Source organism: Poecilia formosa, unplaced genomic scaffold (assembly GCF_000485575.1).
Source record: "Poecilia formosa unplaced genomic scaffold, Poecilia_formosa-5.1.2 Scaffold167, whole genome shotgun sequence".
NCBI lineage: Eukaryota > Metazoa > Chordata > Actinopteri > Cyprinodontiformes > Poeciliidae > Poecilia > Poecilia formosa.
The window spans coordinates 1,055,964-1,070,131 of record NW_006800106.1 but is presented as its reverse complement, the minus strand read 5'-3'; the positions used below and the strand labels follow the sequence as shown (position 1 = coordinate 1,070,131).

Below are 14,168 nucleotides of genomic sequence, written 5' to 3'. Positions count from 1 at the left end.
TGTGCGCATTTCTGTTTTTGATGACGTTCCGCAGTAAAGTTATGACATAAATCAGACTTCTGGGTGGTTTTTGGTTATTTCATGCAGATGAAAACATTTCAAGAACCAATACCATGTTTATGAGGAGCTCTTTCAGAACAAACAACCAGAAAGATCATTTTGGCAGAGAAAAAACATTAACTTTCATGCAGACACAGTCCAAGAGAAACGAGTTCAACTTCAGAGAAATTGGATATAACAGAGCTAATCCCAAGTCTCTTTCAGGTGATGATGTACTTTTTTGTTTCAGAGTGTCATATAGCTGCAGGATCTGGTGTCGGTCGATTGACCTCAAAAACTGAGCATTCATCCACACTGATAAGTGGTCTTACTGTACCTGGATTATAAGGCCAGGCGCCATAGATGTTAGATCTTCTTGTAGTGTCAACTTCAGATTTTCATCGATTTGGTCTGTTGGAAAAAGCAGTAAAAAGAAAGAGCCAGAGCTCTGTTCAGTTATGAGAAGTAATATTATATTTTGGCTTCATTTGCACCCAAACTAAACCACTGGTTTCTTAGTTACAACAAAACAAAGTACAACTTGAAGAGAAGAGAGATTCTGCTTTTAGAACGGTGCATTAAAAGTTTTTTTGTACAGAATGCCAAACAGTCACATGTTTCTTTACCAGCTATTGTTTTCTTTACCACTTCAGAGTTTTTGCTAACTTTGAAGTTTTAGCACTGTTAGCTTCCCCTAAATTAAAATTTCAGGATGAATTCTCGGGCCCTAATTTACTTGCATGTTTTGTAAACTTTCAGTTGGATAAAGTCCGACGTCTGTGTTGAAGGTTTGGGTCGTCGACTGTTCTTGAAGTACTTAGTCTTTTATATTCGTGCTCTTATTTTGAAGTGGGTGAAGACTGTTCACGCAGCAGTTCTGTTTCTTCTCGTCACATCATCTTTTTTTTCCCCAAGAAACTTTTAACATGGTTGTACGTAGAATTTTACCATTAGCTTCCGTTAAATACCATGTTTGTGTTTTAACGTTAGTGGAGCTCATTTTTTATTATTAATGCTTTAGGATTAGCGCAACTAACTTTTTAGCTAACAGTGCCTACTGCTGTTTTTAACCTTAGTTAGCCATATACACTGTGAAAAAACACTTTCAAATGTAAAATATATATATGAATAAGATAAGAAAAAACAAGTGACAGTATTTGATTAATATATACTCAATCTGTAGCACAGCTCTACTCACCAAACAAGCCGATGTAGACTTCTTGTAGTGAGTGAACGCTACAAAACTGGTTGAGCTCGTGATGCACTTTGTTGAAAATCAAAGCTTTGTCATAGTCTGCTGTGAAGTTCCTCACTATGTCGTACACTGCACAGAAGAAAGAAGAGATGGTTTTCACAAACACAGAGGCTTCTGGGTGTGCAACTGAATCCAAAACAATGTCACTAAATACCTGCTGATGGAATGAGGTAGTTCACCACTTCAATGCGGTCAAAGTAAATCATTACTCCTCCACTGGAAGAAAGTACAAAGGGGTTTCACCAAACACTTGAAAAAATTAAAGACTATGTAGCAAGTTGTTGATGTATGAAGTAAAGGTAGGTGTGTAGTGTGGGGGTGTACAATTACGACACCCCGACAAAGCAATTAATCTACTGAAGATTACCAGAACAGAAAACTCACCTCGTCCCACACGGTACGTTCTTCACCTCATCAGTCTGCAGTGTCGTCTGAAGGTCAAAAATCACATGGTTACAAACTCTGAGTTATATTTCCTTGTGTCCTCTATCTGATTTTTCTACTACAATTAAGGTCAAAAGGTAAATGGACTGAACTTATATAGCGCTTTTCCAGTCATTTTGACCACTCAAAGTGCTCTACAGTGGAGTCACACTCACATTTAAACACCAATACGCAGATCGGTCGACGATTTGAGATCAAGTGCCTTGGCAGGAATCAAACCTACAACCTTCTGATCACAAGACAACTACTCTACCCACAGAGTGATAATTTAATTGTAAGGACAATTAAAATGAGATATAAAATGTTTTCCAGTTCCAGTGTTAAATGTTCATTAAAGTTTATTGGTCTTTGAAAGATATTCTTGTGTTTTTTATGCCATTACTGTTATATTACTTGAAAATGATTTCAAAACATTATCGTTTATCGCAGTAACTTCTGGGACAATTTATCGCACAGCAAAATTTGTTATTGTGACAGGCCTACTGCTGTTTACTAAAAAGAAAACAACTCTGCAACACATTCATAGAAAATAAACTAGTGAGAGCCTGAGTAATAGAAAACACAACTAAAAGCAATAGCCTGTTGAACTGGATTCAGAGACTGCTGTAAAACTAAGGAGAGCGAGCCAACAGCTGACAGATCCTAAATTTCCTTCCTGACACAACAGAAAACTGATGCTCTGGTGTCTGGCTCTCTGCAGATTACAGTTCAATGCAGGTTTAGTTCACTGTCCTTCTTACACACATCATTTTTTTCTACCCACGTCTGGGAAAGAAAGCTTCTTTCAGCAGACTCACAGTTCCAGCCAAAAGGTTTGGCAGCAACACACGAGTCACTTTGCTAGCTTTGCAGTTTCTTGTTTTTGCGTTGGCACAAAATCCCCCCTACCTCATTCCAGCTTTATCGTAATACAAACACAGATGAAGCTGCGAAAGAGTTCATCTGAAATCACTCTGGTATTCTGATAAGCAGACTGATTGCTTTTAAGTTGGTACAGATGTGCTTGAATTTATCTTTGTCCTGTTTTGGCAATGATTAGCGCCAAAGTAAAGCGGGCAGCCCTAAAGAACGGCTTTCTAAACGACCAAATATGTAGACATGACACATCCAGTTGGCGCCAACAAGGTCCAGTGTGCTCAAGAAAGCGTGTCCAGAAAGCACCAGCACAGTGTGCGACTGAGAAGTGTACTGTGGCCAGTGTGGTAGAGCTTGCTCAGCAGTCAGTAGGGTGTGAATATACCGATAATTTAACACCTGGTAGTCTGGTAAACTCCAAAATTGCAACATTTGTTACATTTTCAATGTTTCATTTTCACACTGCACTGTCAGACCAACCAAACCCTTTGAAAACCCTGTGCCCCTTTGTCACCTGTGGTGGCGCTGCACCAAGAACCACTAACGAAAATGACAAAAAAATCTCTGAAGAAGTCACTGAGTGCAACTTCCTTCTTCCTGCTTCAAAAGCCGAGTGGTGTGAGATTTTAGTGGCTGTAGATTTCTCTTGTCTGTGGTATAAAAGACCACGAGTCATTTCTCCCACTAGCACTAGAGTTTCGTGTATGTTTTAGATGCATTTACCCAGAATGCACTGCAGTATAATCTGCTTCCTGGTCTTGAGAGAGGTGTCCGGTTCGCTTGGCATTCACATTTGCATTTGAACCGCACCAGAGTTCACCTCAACCAAACCGAGACCTCAGTTTTTAGACGGACCAGAGTATCCTTTTTTTGGTCCGCGTCAGAGTTTTATTGTGCATTCACACTTCCCCAAACAAAAAAGACTTTCTAGCCTTTGACTGAAGCGGACTAAGCAGGTCTAGTGTGAATGCAGCCTATAAGCCCAGTCATGTGAAAAAATTTGGGCAATGCCCCTATGGTAAGAAAAGCAGTGGAGAAGCATCTCATTCCATTGACCATATAGTTGCAAAAACTGAAATGACAAAAATAAATTTGCTTAATGGAAACAACAATAAAATTTGAAAATAATTTGAAAATAAAAAAAACATGCGTCTTGATAAAAAGTTGTTGCGTTAGGATGAGGTACTTTTCCTGCTGTGTCAAAATTAGTGTATCCCACAAAAATGCGGTGGAAACACTTTTTGCGTCGCAGGTCATGTGATCAATAATCGGAAATTTATGACTGGCAGAAAAGATGAAGAAGATGACAGGAAGTGGAAGGAGGACGTGTGCTTTCAGGACTTACAACATGAATAAACTCATTCATGAGTCATTTTAAATGCATTTCTTATTTAATGGATCACCGCAATTGCGAAATTGTGTTTTTTCAACATTAGCAGAATGTCAACAATGTTTTGTGCACATTTGTAATAGAAATACAGCTACTGTTGGCCAGGAACATTATCCAAACAAAAATGAAATTCTGCATGTACAACAAAGTTGGAAAGCAGACAACTGACGCAGAGATGTTTCATCCAATGAATCGTCCTCCTAATTGTTTGGAGCATCTTGGAACTCATTTGTCTAGCTAGGCCAAGGTGTTAGCAACCACATGTGGTGCAACAATAAAATATTGACGCACCATAATATTTCCTTTGTGAGCCTGCTTCGCAACAGAGAGGATGTGTTAATCACAAATGTGGGTGAACTCAAAACATCTTTCAAGAGAAAATTTTCCCAACAAATCCAGGCATGAAGAGGTGACGATTTGTGTTTTGCTTTACTGCATGATAAAAGCAGGGTGAGTAACAAAATAGATAAAGAAGTGGTACCAAGATCAGAACAGAAAACCTTTTCACATATGGCCAGGTACTTAAACAGATCTGGACACCGTTAAGTTCTCAAAAGAGCAGATCAGTCAGTCAACAACAATGCAGTTCAAAGCTTTACATCATAAAAAAACACAAATTCAAAGATAGACGACACCACACAGTAAGCAGTCGTCCACACATTCAACAGATGGACAAACAAAACTACAGAGTTTTATTAAACGCATTTCAAGAAACAGTGAAAGTACATATCGATAACAACAGAAACCAATAAAAGTCTCTGAAACTTTTCGCAGAAGTGACTCATTCTAAGAACAAACATTAAATACGAAATAAAAAAATCCCCAGTGGAAATGTCTGCTCTGACGTCCAGTCCTAGTGGTTAGCCATTCTTGACTGCCTAGTTATTGAAAATGCATCCATAAACTACGATCCCAAGGGACAAAATTACTGAGGGTGCTTTATAGCTTATGGCTGATGACTAAGCTCCACATCTCACACATCCACTGAACTTCCTGACAGAGAAACAAAAGTCCTTTCAGACCAGATCCATGACAAAGACATCGCACAAGAAGGCCTTAGCCACGTGCAAAGCTTTTCTTGGACACCACAGCTCCCAATTTTCAGTTGGCAGTAACCTGTTGGTTGGTCTGGTTTTCAGTTTTACTTTGATTCATAAACCCAGTGCTTAAATGTCCTGTTCTACATATTAACTCTGGTTTAATGAGAAACAGGTTCTTGGCAGTGAAAATGACTGATTAGTCAAAAAGGCTTTGTATGAAAGGCATCCTTTAGAAAAAAAAATGTTTTAATTCAACTGTATTTCTCTCTTTTTATTCAAAAAGTGGCTCTTTTAAATCTACAATGGCATCATTTTTACATCTACATTAAACATAAACTTATCTTAATTCCAATCTTATGTAAAATAAACTTTTTTTGGAGTTTTATATCATGTTAAATTCTAATTCTCTCATCAAAAACATTCCTGGAGTGTTGATTTGATTCTTTCATGTATGTTTGATAAATCCTTAAATCTCCCATGGCAACCATTCAGGGTTGCCTTGATGGTTCCTCAAACAATGAACTGCCTATTTTCCAAAGCTCTGTCTCACAGAGCAGCGCTCCCCCACTCTGTTCCTCCAGACTAGCGGCAGCAGTAATTAGTAAACACCTGGTGGAGATGCGCGTCTGCTGAGCTCCTAAACATGGTTGTAAGCGGCATCAACAGACGGCATGGAGAAACATTGTTGTGTCGGAAAGCCTAAGAGGTTCTTAAAGAGACAGAGGCCAATTTCAAGGCATCAGATGCGGCTGTGATGGGGAGTCAAATTTCTTTGAAATTGTTTTTGATACATACAGCATTTTCCTAACAACTGAAGGTAATAGTTACTTGATTGTGCCATAAAATGGACTATGTGTTGGTAAAATATATTTTTAAAAAAACCTTTCCCTTTAAATAGATAACGATCTGGAGTTAAAGAAAATTGTACTTAATGTAGTAAAAACATTGTAAATAAGTGTAAACGTATATCTTATTTCAAGGTATTGAGGTCATTTTTTGACTTAAGCCAAGTTTTCTCAAATACCACTTCAATTTTTTTCCAAGATCTCACTATGCCTCTAAAGGCCTGGACTTTACACCTTATCTTAAGAAATCTTATAGCTCCACTGACAGATTTGTTTTTTTACATATATAAAAGGAAAAAAAAACATCTTGTGTTCTATTTTTGAGAAGGCTACTTTTTGCAGCGCTCCCACCTGATGTGCACTCATAAAAACCTGCAGAGCCGAGGTTGTAAACATAAACAACCTGTTAACAAAATGTCAAAATATGAATAAAACGCCGTGTCTGTTTTCAATGAGAACTTCTTTAAATAATATTAAACATCTTTACACCTCGACAGAGGTAAACTGCTGTGATTTATCGATAAAATAATATTTAAGCACACCATTGTTATCATCTTGAAGTTTCTAGAGTTTAGAGGTTTACATGAAAAGTTTGACGCTTGTGTTTCAAAGCATATCCATATATATCATTTCTCAAGGACCTGTATGACACTGATATGGACTACTTTAATCTTAAAAACAAAAAGGTGAGGATTCTGAGATGCCCCATCTAATTGTACTGACCTGTACAGACTTGTAGGTGGTGATGAACGGGAGCATAAGGTGGAAACCAGGGCCACTGGTGGCAGTGAGAAGAGCCCCTCCCCTGGGATACACAAGAAGGGTGGATTGAGAGCAATATTCAAGTAAGGAAAAAAAAAACAACTACATATTTACAGTTGGATGGAAAGCATTGATAACTTTCAGGGCTGCCGCATTTTGGAAACAGGAACTGCAAAACTACTCGCAGGCGACGCAGTGCTTCACTTCACTTCTATTCTTTTCAGCTGCTCTCTGAATCTGAACTCTGATTGGAGAAAATGTCCCATTAATAATCAAGCAGCTTCACTGTAACTGAGATAAGAGCGACTTCCAAGGCAAACGTTACCAACGTGCGGCAACTTTAATAAGAATCACAAGATAGTGTCAGTTTCTATCAACAGTTCACTGAAGCAAGGGAAAAATAAAGAGGTTTATACATCATAGCACGCTATGGAAACAAATCATGTCAATGCAGGTGGTAATAATTATTTGCCCTAAAAGCAAAGCAGAGTTGGCATGTGCGGAATCTCTTGGCTCTCGCTGTTCAGATTCCTCCCTCTGCTCTCACTTTCTCTGGGCAAAGCAAAATGCGATCCTTTTGGCTCACCTGTAGTACACGCCGGTGTGTCCTTCATCGATTTTATGCACAGAGGCCAACAGCGCCGCTCCGCCGAGAGCAGCTACTATGGAGAAGATGGCCCCCCACTGAGCCATCCCTGCACACACACACACAAACACACAGTGACGGACAGCATGTGAATAAAAGCAGATGGGCCTCTAAGACAATCCTTCAGCATGTGATGCTGAAACTTTCCAATTTAACCAGCTGGCTTTCCAGGGCATTTGCAGGGACTCCAACCCGAGCGCATACTTAAAGAGGATTGAGATTAAAACAACAGAAACGTAACCTTTCTGGACACCAAGGCCAGGAGGACATTTCCTGACCGTTTAGGGCCCCCTCCTGGCAGCTATATTTACGAATTCATCTGTTAGTTTTGACAAATCATTTAAAAGCAGCATTAATGGTATTTAATGCTACTGCATTCATTATGCATTCAGATTAATCATGATAAACTGATTATTGAAATAATTGCCAACTAATTTAATAATTGATTAATTGATGACTGGAGTATACAAGCTAAAAAATTTTTTTAAAATGTCAGAAATTCATTTAGCCAAAATTGGACAAACAAAATAGGTACATTTTGCACTTAAGATTAAAAAACAAACTTTGTCTGGAAATACGGACTGGTTCAAATTTTGTTAAAAAAGAAGAAGAAAAAAAAACATATTAAGCACCTTTTGCTATCCAATTGTTATTGATTAATAAAGAAAATAACAAAGAGATCAGATTTACACAATACTGATGTTAAGTCAAGCAAAAAGGGCTGAGATTTTCACATGCTGATGTCATTCATTTTTTTAGCTGCAGATGCATCCTTTGTTCACTAAAGAAAAGCTATTTTGTTGCGTTTTAGTTTTTATTATGTTTTTATTTAAGAAACAAATAAATGCATTATTTGTTTATTTGCATCTTTTGATTTATAATATTATATACAAAGTTGAAATGGCAAATCTACAAAATATGCCCATTTTTTAAGTTCAATTAATCAATTAATCATCAGAATAACTGATTAATTATTCAACAACTAAAGTAATCATTAGTAGCCCTAATAAGAAGCAATTTAAAAGATGTTTTCTACGACAAATGAAAACATGTCTGTTCGTTTAGGTTGGCTGTACTGAACAAAGTACAGCCAAGTTGAACTGTTTCATCACTTTGTGGTTTTAAAGTTTGACACTAATTAAGCTGCATGGAAGAGATGCTGGTAATCTAGAAAACCGGTAAGATTTACGCTAATGTTTTATGTCCTCTAGAATAAAAGTATGACTGCCTTAGTGGCACTGCTCACCTTTAAGCTAACTGCTTAAAGGTTTAAAATGTTAACTTAATGATATTTTTGACTTTGTTTTAAAACAACAAAAAACTTGCTCTGTCCGTGAAAGGTTGGGAGGCTTAAAGCCTTTCCTCTACCTACATCCCCCAGAATGCTGTGCGGTTCTAGCTTAGAGCGCAGTGAAATTATTTAACAATCTGTTTGATGTATTTTTCTATTCACATTGCTCATGTGTCGATGTCTACCGCTAAGGATTTATTGGCCAGCCCGAGTTTTTAAAGAAGCAACTACAAAGAGGTCAACACTTTATCAAAATATAAATATAAGCCACTAACTTGTGAATCTCTACGATCTTTTTCTGTTGTTGCTTATAATCGAAATATTTTTCCCAATTCTGTCCATTATAACATAATAACATAACAATAATAAGAGGGATACAAAGAAACACATTCTGTTCACCAAGGCTGAGCAGAGGGTGGCTGATGAGCAACGTCAGCTTTGGTTAGTAAGGATTTGCAGATGCAATCTGGTGCAGCTTATGGCAGTATAAGGTCTTTATTACAGCAGATGTTTTACAGCAACCTGCGCTGTCCTAACTGTTTAACAAAAAAAAACAAACAGAAGTTGTTTAGGTCGTTTGTGGTGGGACTTGGTTCTTGAAACGAACTGGTTACGCTTGTTTTGGAGTACAGCTTCAAATCAGGAGTTTAGTCTGAAAAGTTTTACACCGCGTCAAAATTAAAACCAGAAGGTAACTTTTGTGAGCCGAAAGGTTGGTCTGACTGTAAAAGTCTAGATAAGAGGCCGGATGTGAACATATAGTCACCTGTTTGGGATTCGTAAGATAAATGAATGAAAATGTCACACATTTACACTGAGCTCAGGATATTAGCTTTCCCTGCTACTAGAGTGAGCAGTATACAGGGCTCGTTTATTGCTGACACACCTGTTGAAATGTTGCACTCACAAAATGTGTTGTAAAATGCCATATAAAACCGTGCCAAACGCAACATTAAGACACGTTTCCTTTTACCTTCTGGCTATATTTTAAGAAACCAATGCAATTCCAGCACGTTTCGGTAAAATGAAAAAGTATCAGTCATAATGAAGAAGTCCGCGGAGAGCCGCAGGTTCGTTAATTTGTCTTACCTGTAATTTTATGTGAAAACACAGCACAGCGGACAACAGGAAGTACCTTCTTCTGTTCCGTTTCACAAAACCTCTCAGGATGTGCAGTGTTGCATTCGCGCCCCCTGCTGGAAGGTCTCCGACTATACCAATGACGTCCTGTTTCTGCCTGAGTTCACATCCGCTCGTACTGAGCATGAATGCAGAGATAAAGTGTAACTAAAAACTGTATTCAAGTAAAAGTAAAAAAGTTACTCAAATAGGAATAAATAAAAGGATTTGTTGAAAAAGATGCTTGTTATGATCATAATATCTAATGCAATGCTTAAAAATGGTGCATCAGAAAAAGGCGCAAATTCTGGTATTTTGAAGACCAAAGTGGGGGGAAAAGATTCAAATAAATAACATGTAATATGTAAATAACAAATACATGCAGAAGAAACACTTTTCCAAATAATGTTTTTTCAATGTAAGACTCATGAAACCCTTCATTAAGAGAATGTTCTAGGTTTTCTTGATTTTTTTGAAGAATATGATTTTGTACCATCATCTCTAGAGGTTTCATAGTTGCCCCCAAAACAGTACAAATCTTATTTATTAATTTTTTTTAGCATTTCTCATTCCTTGACTCTGGAAGAAGAGATTATTTTTCTCCACAAAAGACTTATAGAAGATCTGCAGCATCTTGCTGCAAACACCAAGAACCTAATCTTGCTCAAGAAGTACAGTCTGCTTCATCCTGTCTTGTAAACAGCTTTACTGTTGTGTCTCCTGTCCAGTCTGTTGTCCAGGTGTGAACACAAAGGTATTCATATTCCTCAACCATCTCCACTTCTTCTTCCATGATAGAAATAATGTTTTTCTTAACCCTGTTTTTCTTGAAATCTACAATCATGACTGTTGTGTTTGTATTCAAGATAAGACGAGTGTTCCCATATCAGAATCAGAATCAGAATCAGAAGAATTTTATTGCCATTGTCAGAAAGACAACGAAATTGCAGTTCCAGTACATGTCCTACCACAAAGCATATCAGCTCTCTGTCCTGAGCTTCTGGACCATTTATGATGCACCTAGCAATTGCAGAATCATCTGAGTATTTCTGCAGATGACCAGAGTCTGTTTTGTACTGGTAGTTTGAGGCGTACAGAGTAAAAAATGAAATGGTGACAGTACACTGCCCTGTGGTGCTCCTGTGCTGCTGACTACCTGGTTAGGCACATGACCAGCTAGTCTCACAAACTGTGGTCTGTTTCACAGGTTGTCATTGACTGAGACAATTGCTGAGCCCTTCTCCTGTTCATACATTAAACAATGGTAAATGTTGGTAAATGTCTAAATCATTGGCCAGATCATTAGTTATATAATATGCCTGGTATTTAATAGCAGCATGAACTTTAAAGAGACAGTATTATGTATTTTCCAGTCATATAATGGCACTGTACATAGTGCCATTATACAGCACAGTCAAGAAACTGTTCAATTCAGTTGTTATACATATGCTGCACATGTCAAATATGATTTAAATTTACAAACGCTTATAACAGCATTTGTAATTTAGCGCCTTAAAATTGGGCCTCTGTCTCTTTAAAAACTCCTGCTCTTTCTGAAGGAAGTCATCCCAACATGGCTTCTCTATTAACCCTATTAACTCTACTAACGTTTTTACCAGCATTGCACTGAGAAGTGGCTCATATAATGAGCTCAGCAGATGCAGCAGATGCACAGCAGATTAGCTAACTTTAGCAGTGTTTGCCAATTGCTGCTGGCTAGTCTGAAGGACCTGAGTGGGGATTGATTAAAAGCTCAGAAAAGTCCATTTTACATAAAACTGACCCTTTAGGAACAGTACCAGAAAAGGAGGAATCAGGAAATTTCTGATCCTACCTAGTTTTATAATCATGATCTTATTCTTCAGTGCACTGTTGTCATGAGTTTGATGCATTATTATTATTATTATTGTTATTATTATTACTGTGAGCAGGTCCTCAATACCTGTTGAGGACCAGAACAAGAAAGGACCAACAATAACCAAATCATCTGTGCACATAAGGACACGCTGTCCCACAGATGTCCTTCAATATTGTTTAAATGGCAATAGCGTTGTAAAACGGCGGATGGTCTCCCCTGGATATGTGACATAACAGTGATATCACCATAGCAACATAGGAATGCATTTAAGTCATTGCTAAACATGGAATGTGGTGGCGTCATAGTCATTGACGGAACCCGTCAAATTCAAGACATATCCTAAAGGAACCTGACTGAAGCTCGTTTTTGGAAAGCATTTCAAAATGTTTCCGGCTGCTAGCTCACTACAGAACAAGGCCCTGCTGAGGTCCGAGAAGAATGAGAAACTGCTCATGGAGGAAAACAAAAAATGTAAGAAGGAAATAGCAAGTTTAGTCGAAGACAATCTGAAACTACAAAAAGAGATTAGGCTGTTTAAAGACGGGCTGAAAGAGGAAGGGACTCGCAAGGACAAAATAAAAGAGCTGCAGGAGACCATTTCAGACTTGCAGAACAAAGAAGAAGAAAGGGTGAAAAATCTGAGCAAGATTCAGGAGGAGAACATTGCTCTTCAAAAGGAAGTCAAGACACTCAGTAACAAAAATGCCATTCAGACAATATGGCGAGAGCAGCAAGCGAAAGATCTGGAAGGTTTTGACAAGTTAAAGAAAGAAGCTAAATTAATGGCGTCAGACATAAGCCAGCTAAAGAAGCAAAAGGACGATCTTAAAGAGAGGGAGCAGCAAAACCTAAATAAAATACAGGAACTTCAGAACCTCCTTCAGAGCGCGCAGACAAAGAGTAAGAATGCCGAGAAGGCATTACGGATTGAAAGGCTTGATCGACAAAATTTGTCTGAAAAGGACAAAGAGATATTGACGACTTTGAACGATAAAGTAGAAGGTTTACAGAGAAAAAACAATGGACTTTTGGATGAACTGAACAAATCCAGAAACCAAGCAAAGTCGCTTAAAAATGACAATGAAATGTTGACGGAAGAGATTCGCAGAGAAAGGATAAGAAACAAAGAGCTGTCAGAGCTACTCGAGGCGAAAACCTTGGAGAGTGACCAGCTCCAGACAGAACTGCAGTCCAAAGATGAGCACTTGAGAGGTATGAAAGAAGAAGCCATAAAAGCTCGGAATATCATACATTGGATGGAGCTGGAATTACAGAAACTCTCCCTTCAATCTGAAAAGGATCGGAAGAGAAACAAGCGTGTGGTGTCGACCATAAACGAGCAGATCAAAGGCTTGAAGAAGGAAATGAAAGAAAGGGAAGACAATGAAGCAAAGCTCTTGATGCAAGTGTCAGCTCTCAAGGATCAGATCAAAGATGCCGAGGACAAACTCTGCGACGTCCAGACGGATCTCAGTGAGTCTGAAAAAGAAAATGCGTCACTGAAGGAGGTCAATAAAGGCTTAGACGGTGACATCACAGCTCTTCAAGCAGAGCTGGCGAACGCCAAATCTGAAAATCAGCTTTTACACAATCAGCTGGAGCAGCTGAGGAAGCAAATGGAAGAGACAGAAGCAAATAATGAGAAGAAATTGTCTATGCTTGATAGAGAACTGACTATGGTTAGAGACAGCCTGACAGGGACAGAGGAAGAAAGGCAGGGGCTTACTAACAAGCTGGACGAATGTCTGGAGGCTGTTTTCAAGAGCAGCAGAAAACTAAACCAACTGCAGAACCAAAACTCTGAGGCGGAAGAGAAGGCAAAGGAGCTGACCAAGGAAAACAACAATCTTCTTGAGGAGAATAAGAAACTTAAGTTGTTTAAGGCGTATTGGTTGTTTTTGTCCGAAACAATAATGGACAAAATAAATGATTAAGATTCACTTCCTTCTGAAGCCATGTAAGGAAGCGCACCTTTATGTCCTCTACTGCAAAAAAATAAAGCCTTAAGCACATCCATACATCATATCTGTTTATTATATCCATACATCCACACATACATACATGCATATAAGTACATACTTATATACATATAAGTATGTAATTAGTATGTAATGCGATTAAGTCAATTAATCGCATATTGTGCGATTAATTGACTTATTGCAATAAGCCTTATTATATCCTAATAAATCAATTAATTTAATTGATTTAAATTAAATCAATTAAATGTTATATATATATATATATATACACATATATATATATATATATATATATATTTATTTATACACCAAAGTCACAACACCAAATTTTGCTGAATGATAAATTGTCCCAGAAGTTATTGCGATAAATGATACTATTGTTTTATTTTTGTTAAACTTTAAATTCCAATGAACATTTAACACTGGAACTAGAGGATATTTTAAATAAACAAAACAACAAAAAGAACAAATTATGAAGTCTCTGTAAACAAAACTGTCCTTAAAATTTTGGAGCTAGAGGATAAATCATGCAGAAGATAAAAATTGCGATAAGCCTCCATACACATATATGGCAATAAATCAATTAATCACATGATCAATTAAAACGAGCTCAGTAATTTCAGTTTGCATGATTTTGTTGTTTTA

The 14,168-nt window shown here is 37.8% G+C and overlaps 2 protein-coding genes across 2 annotated transcripts in view; one reads left to right on the top strand and one right to left on the bottom strand.

Moving 5' to 3' along the window:
- Window positions 1–9,823, bottom strand: part of erlin2 (ER lipid raft associated 2) — a 28,641-nt gene extending 18,818 nt beyond the window's left edge. Inside the window, exons 1-7 of the mRNA XM_007564730.2 lie at window positions 9,657–9,823; window positions 7,217–7,325; window positions 6,592–6,673; window positions 1,679–1,725; window positions 1,449–1,510; window positions 1,238–1,363; window positions 377–450 (exon numbers count right to left, since the gene is read on the bottom strand). Coding sequence (XP_007564792.1) covers window positions 377–450; window positions 1,238–1,363; window positions 1,449–1,510; window positions 1,679–1,725; window positions 6,592–6,673; window positions 7,217–7,323 — 498 coding nt within the window. The 5' untranslated portion in view covers window positions 7,324–7,325; window positions 9,657–9,823. The remainder of the gene's footprint in view (window positions 1–376; window positions 451–1,237; window positions 1,364–1,448; window positions 1,511–1,678; window positions 1,726–6,591; window positions 6,674–7,216; window positions 7,326–9,656) is intronic.
- Window positions 9,824–11,274: 1,451 nt separating this feature from the next.
- LOC103146730 (girdin-like) lies at window positions 11,275–13,730 on the top strand. Its single transcript, XM_007564750.2, has one exon. It carries the CDS (start codon window positions 11,928–11,930, stop codon window positions 13,476–13,478), a length of 1,551 nt encoding a protein of 516 aa, XP_007564812.1. The 5' UTR covers window positions 11,275–11,927; the 3' UTR covers window positions 13,479–13,730.
- Window positions 13,731–14,168: the final 438 nt, after the last annotated feature.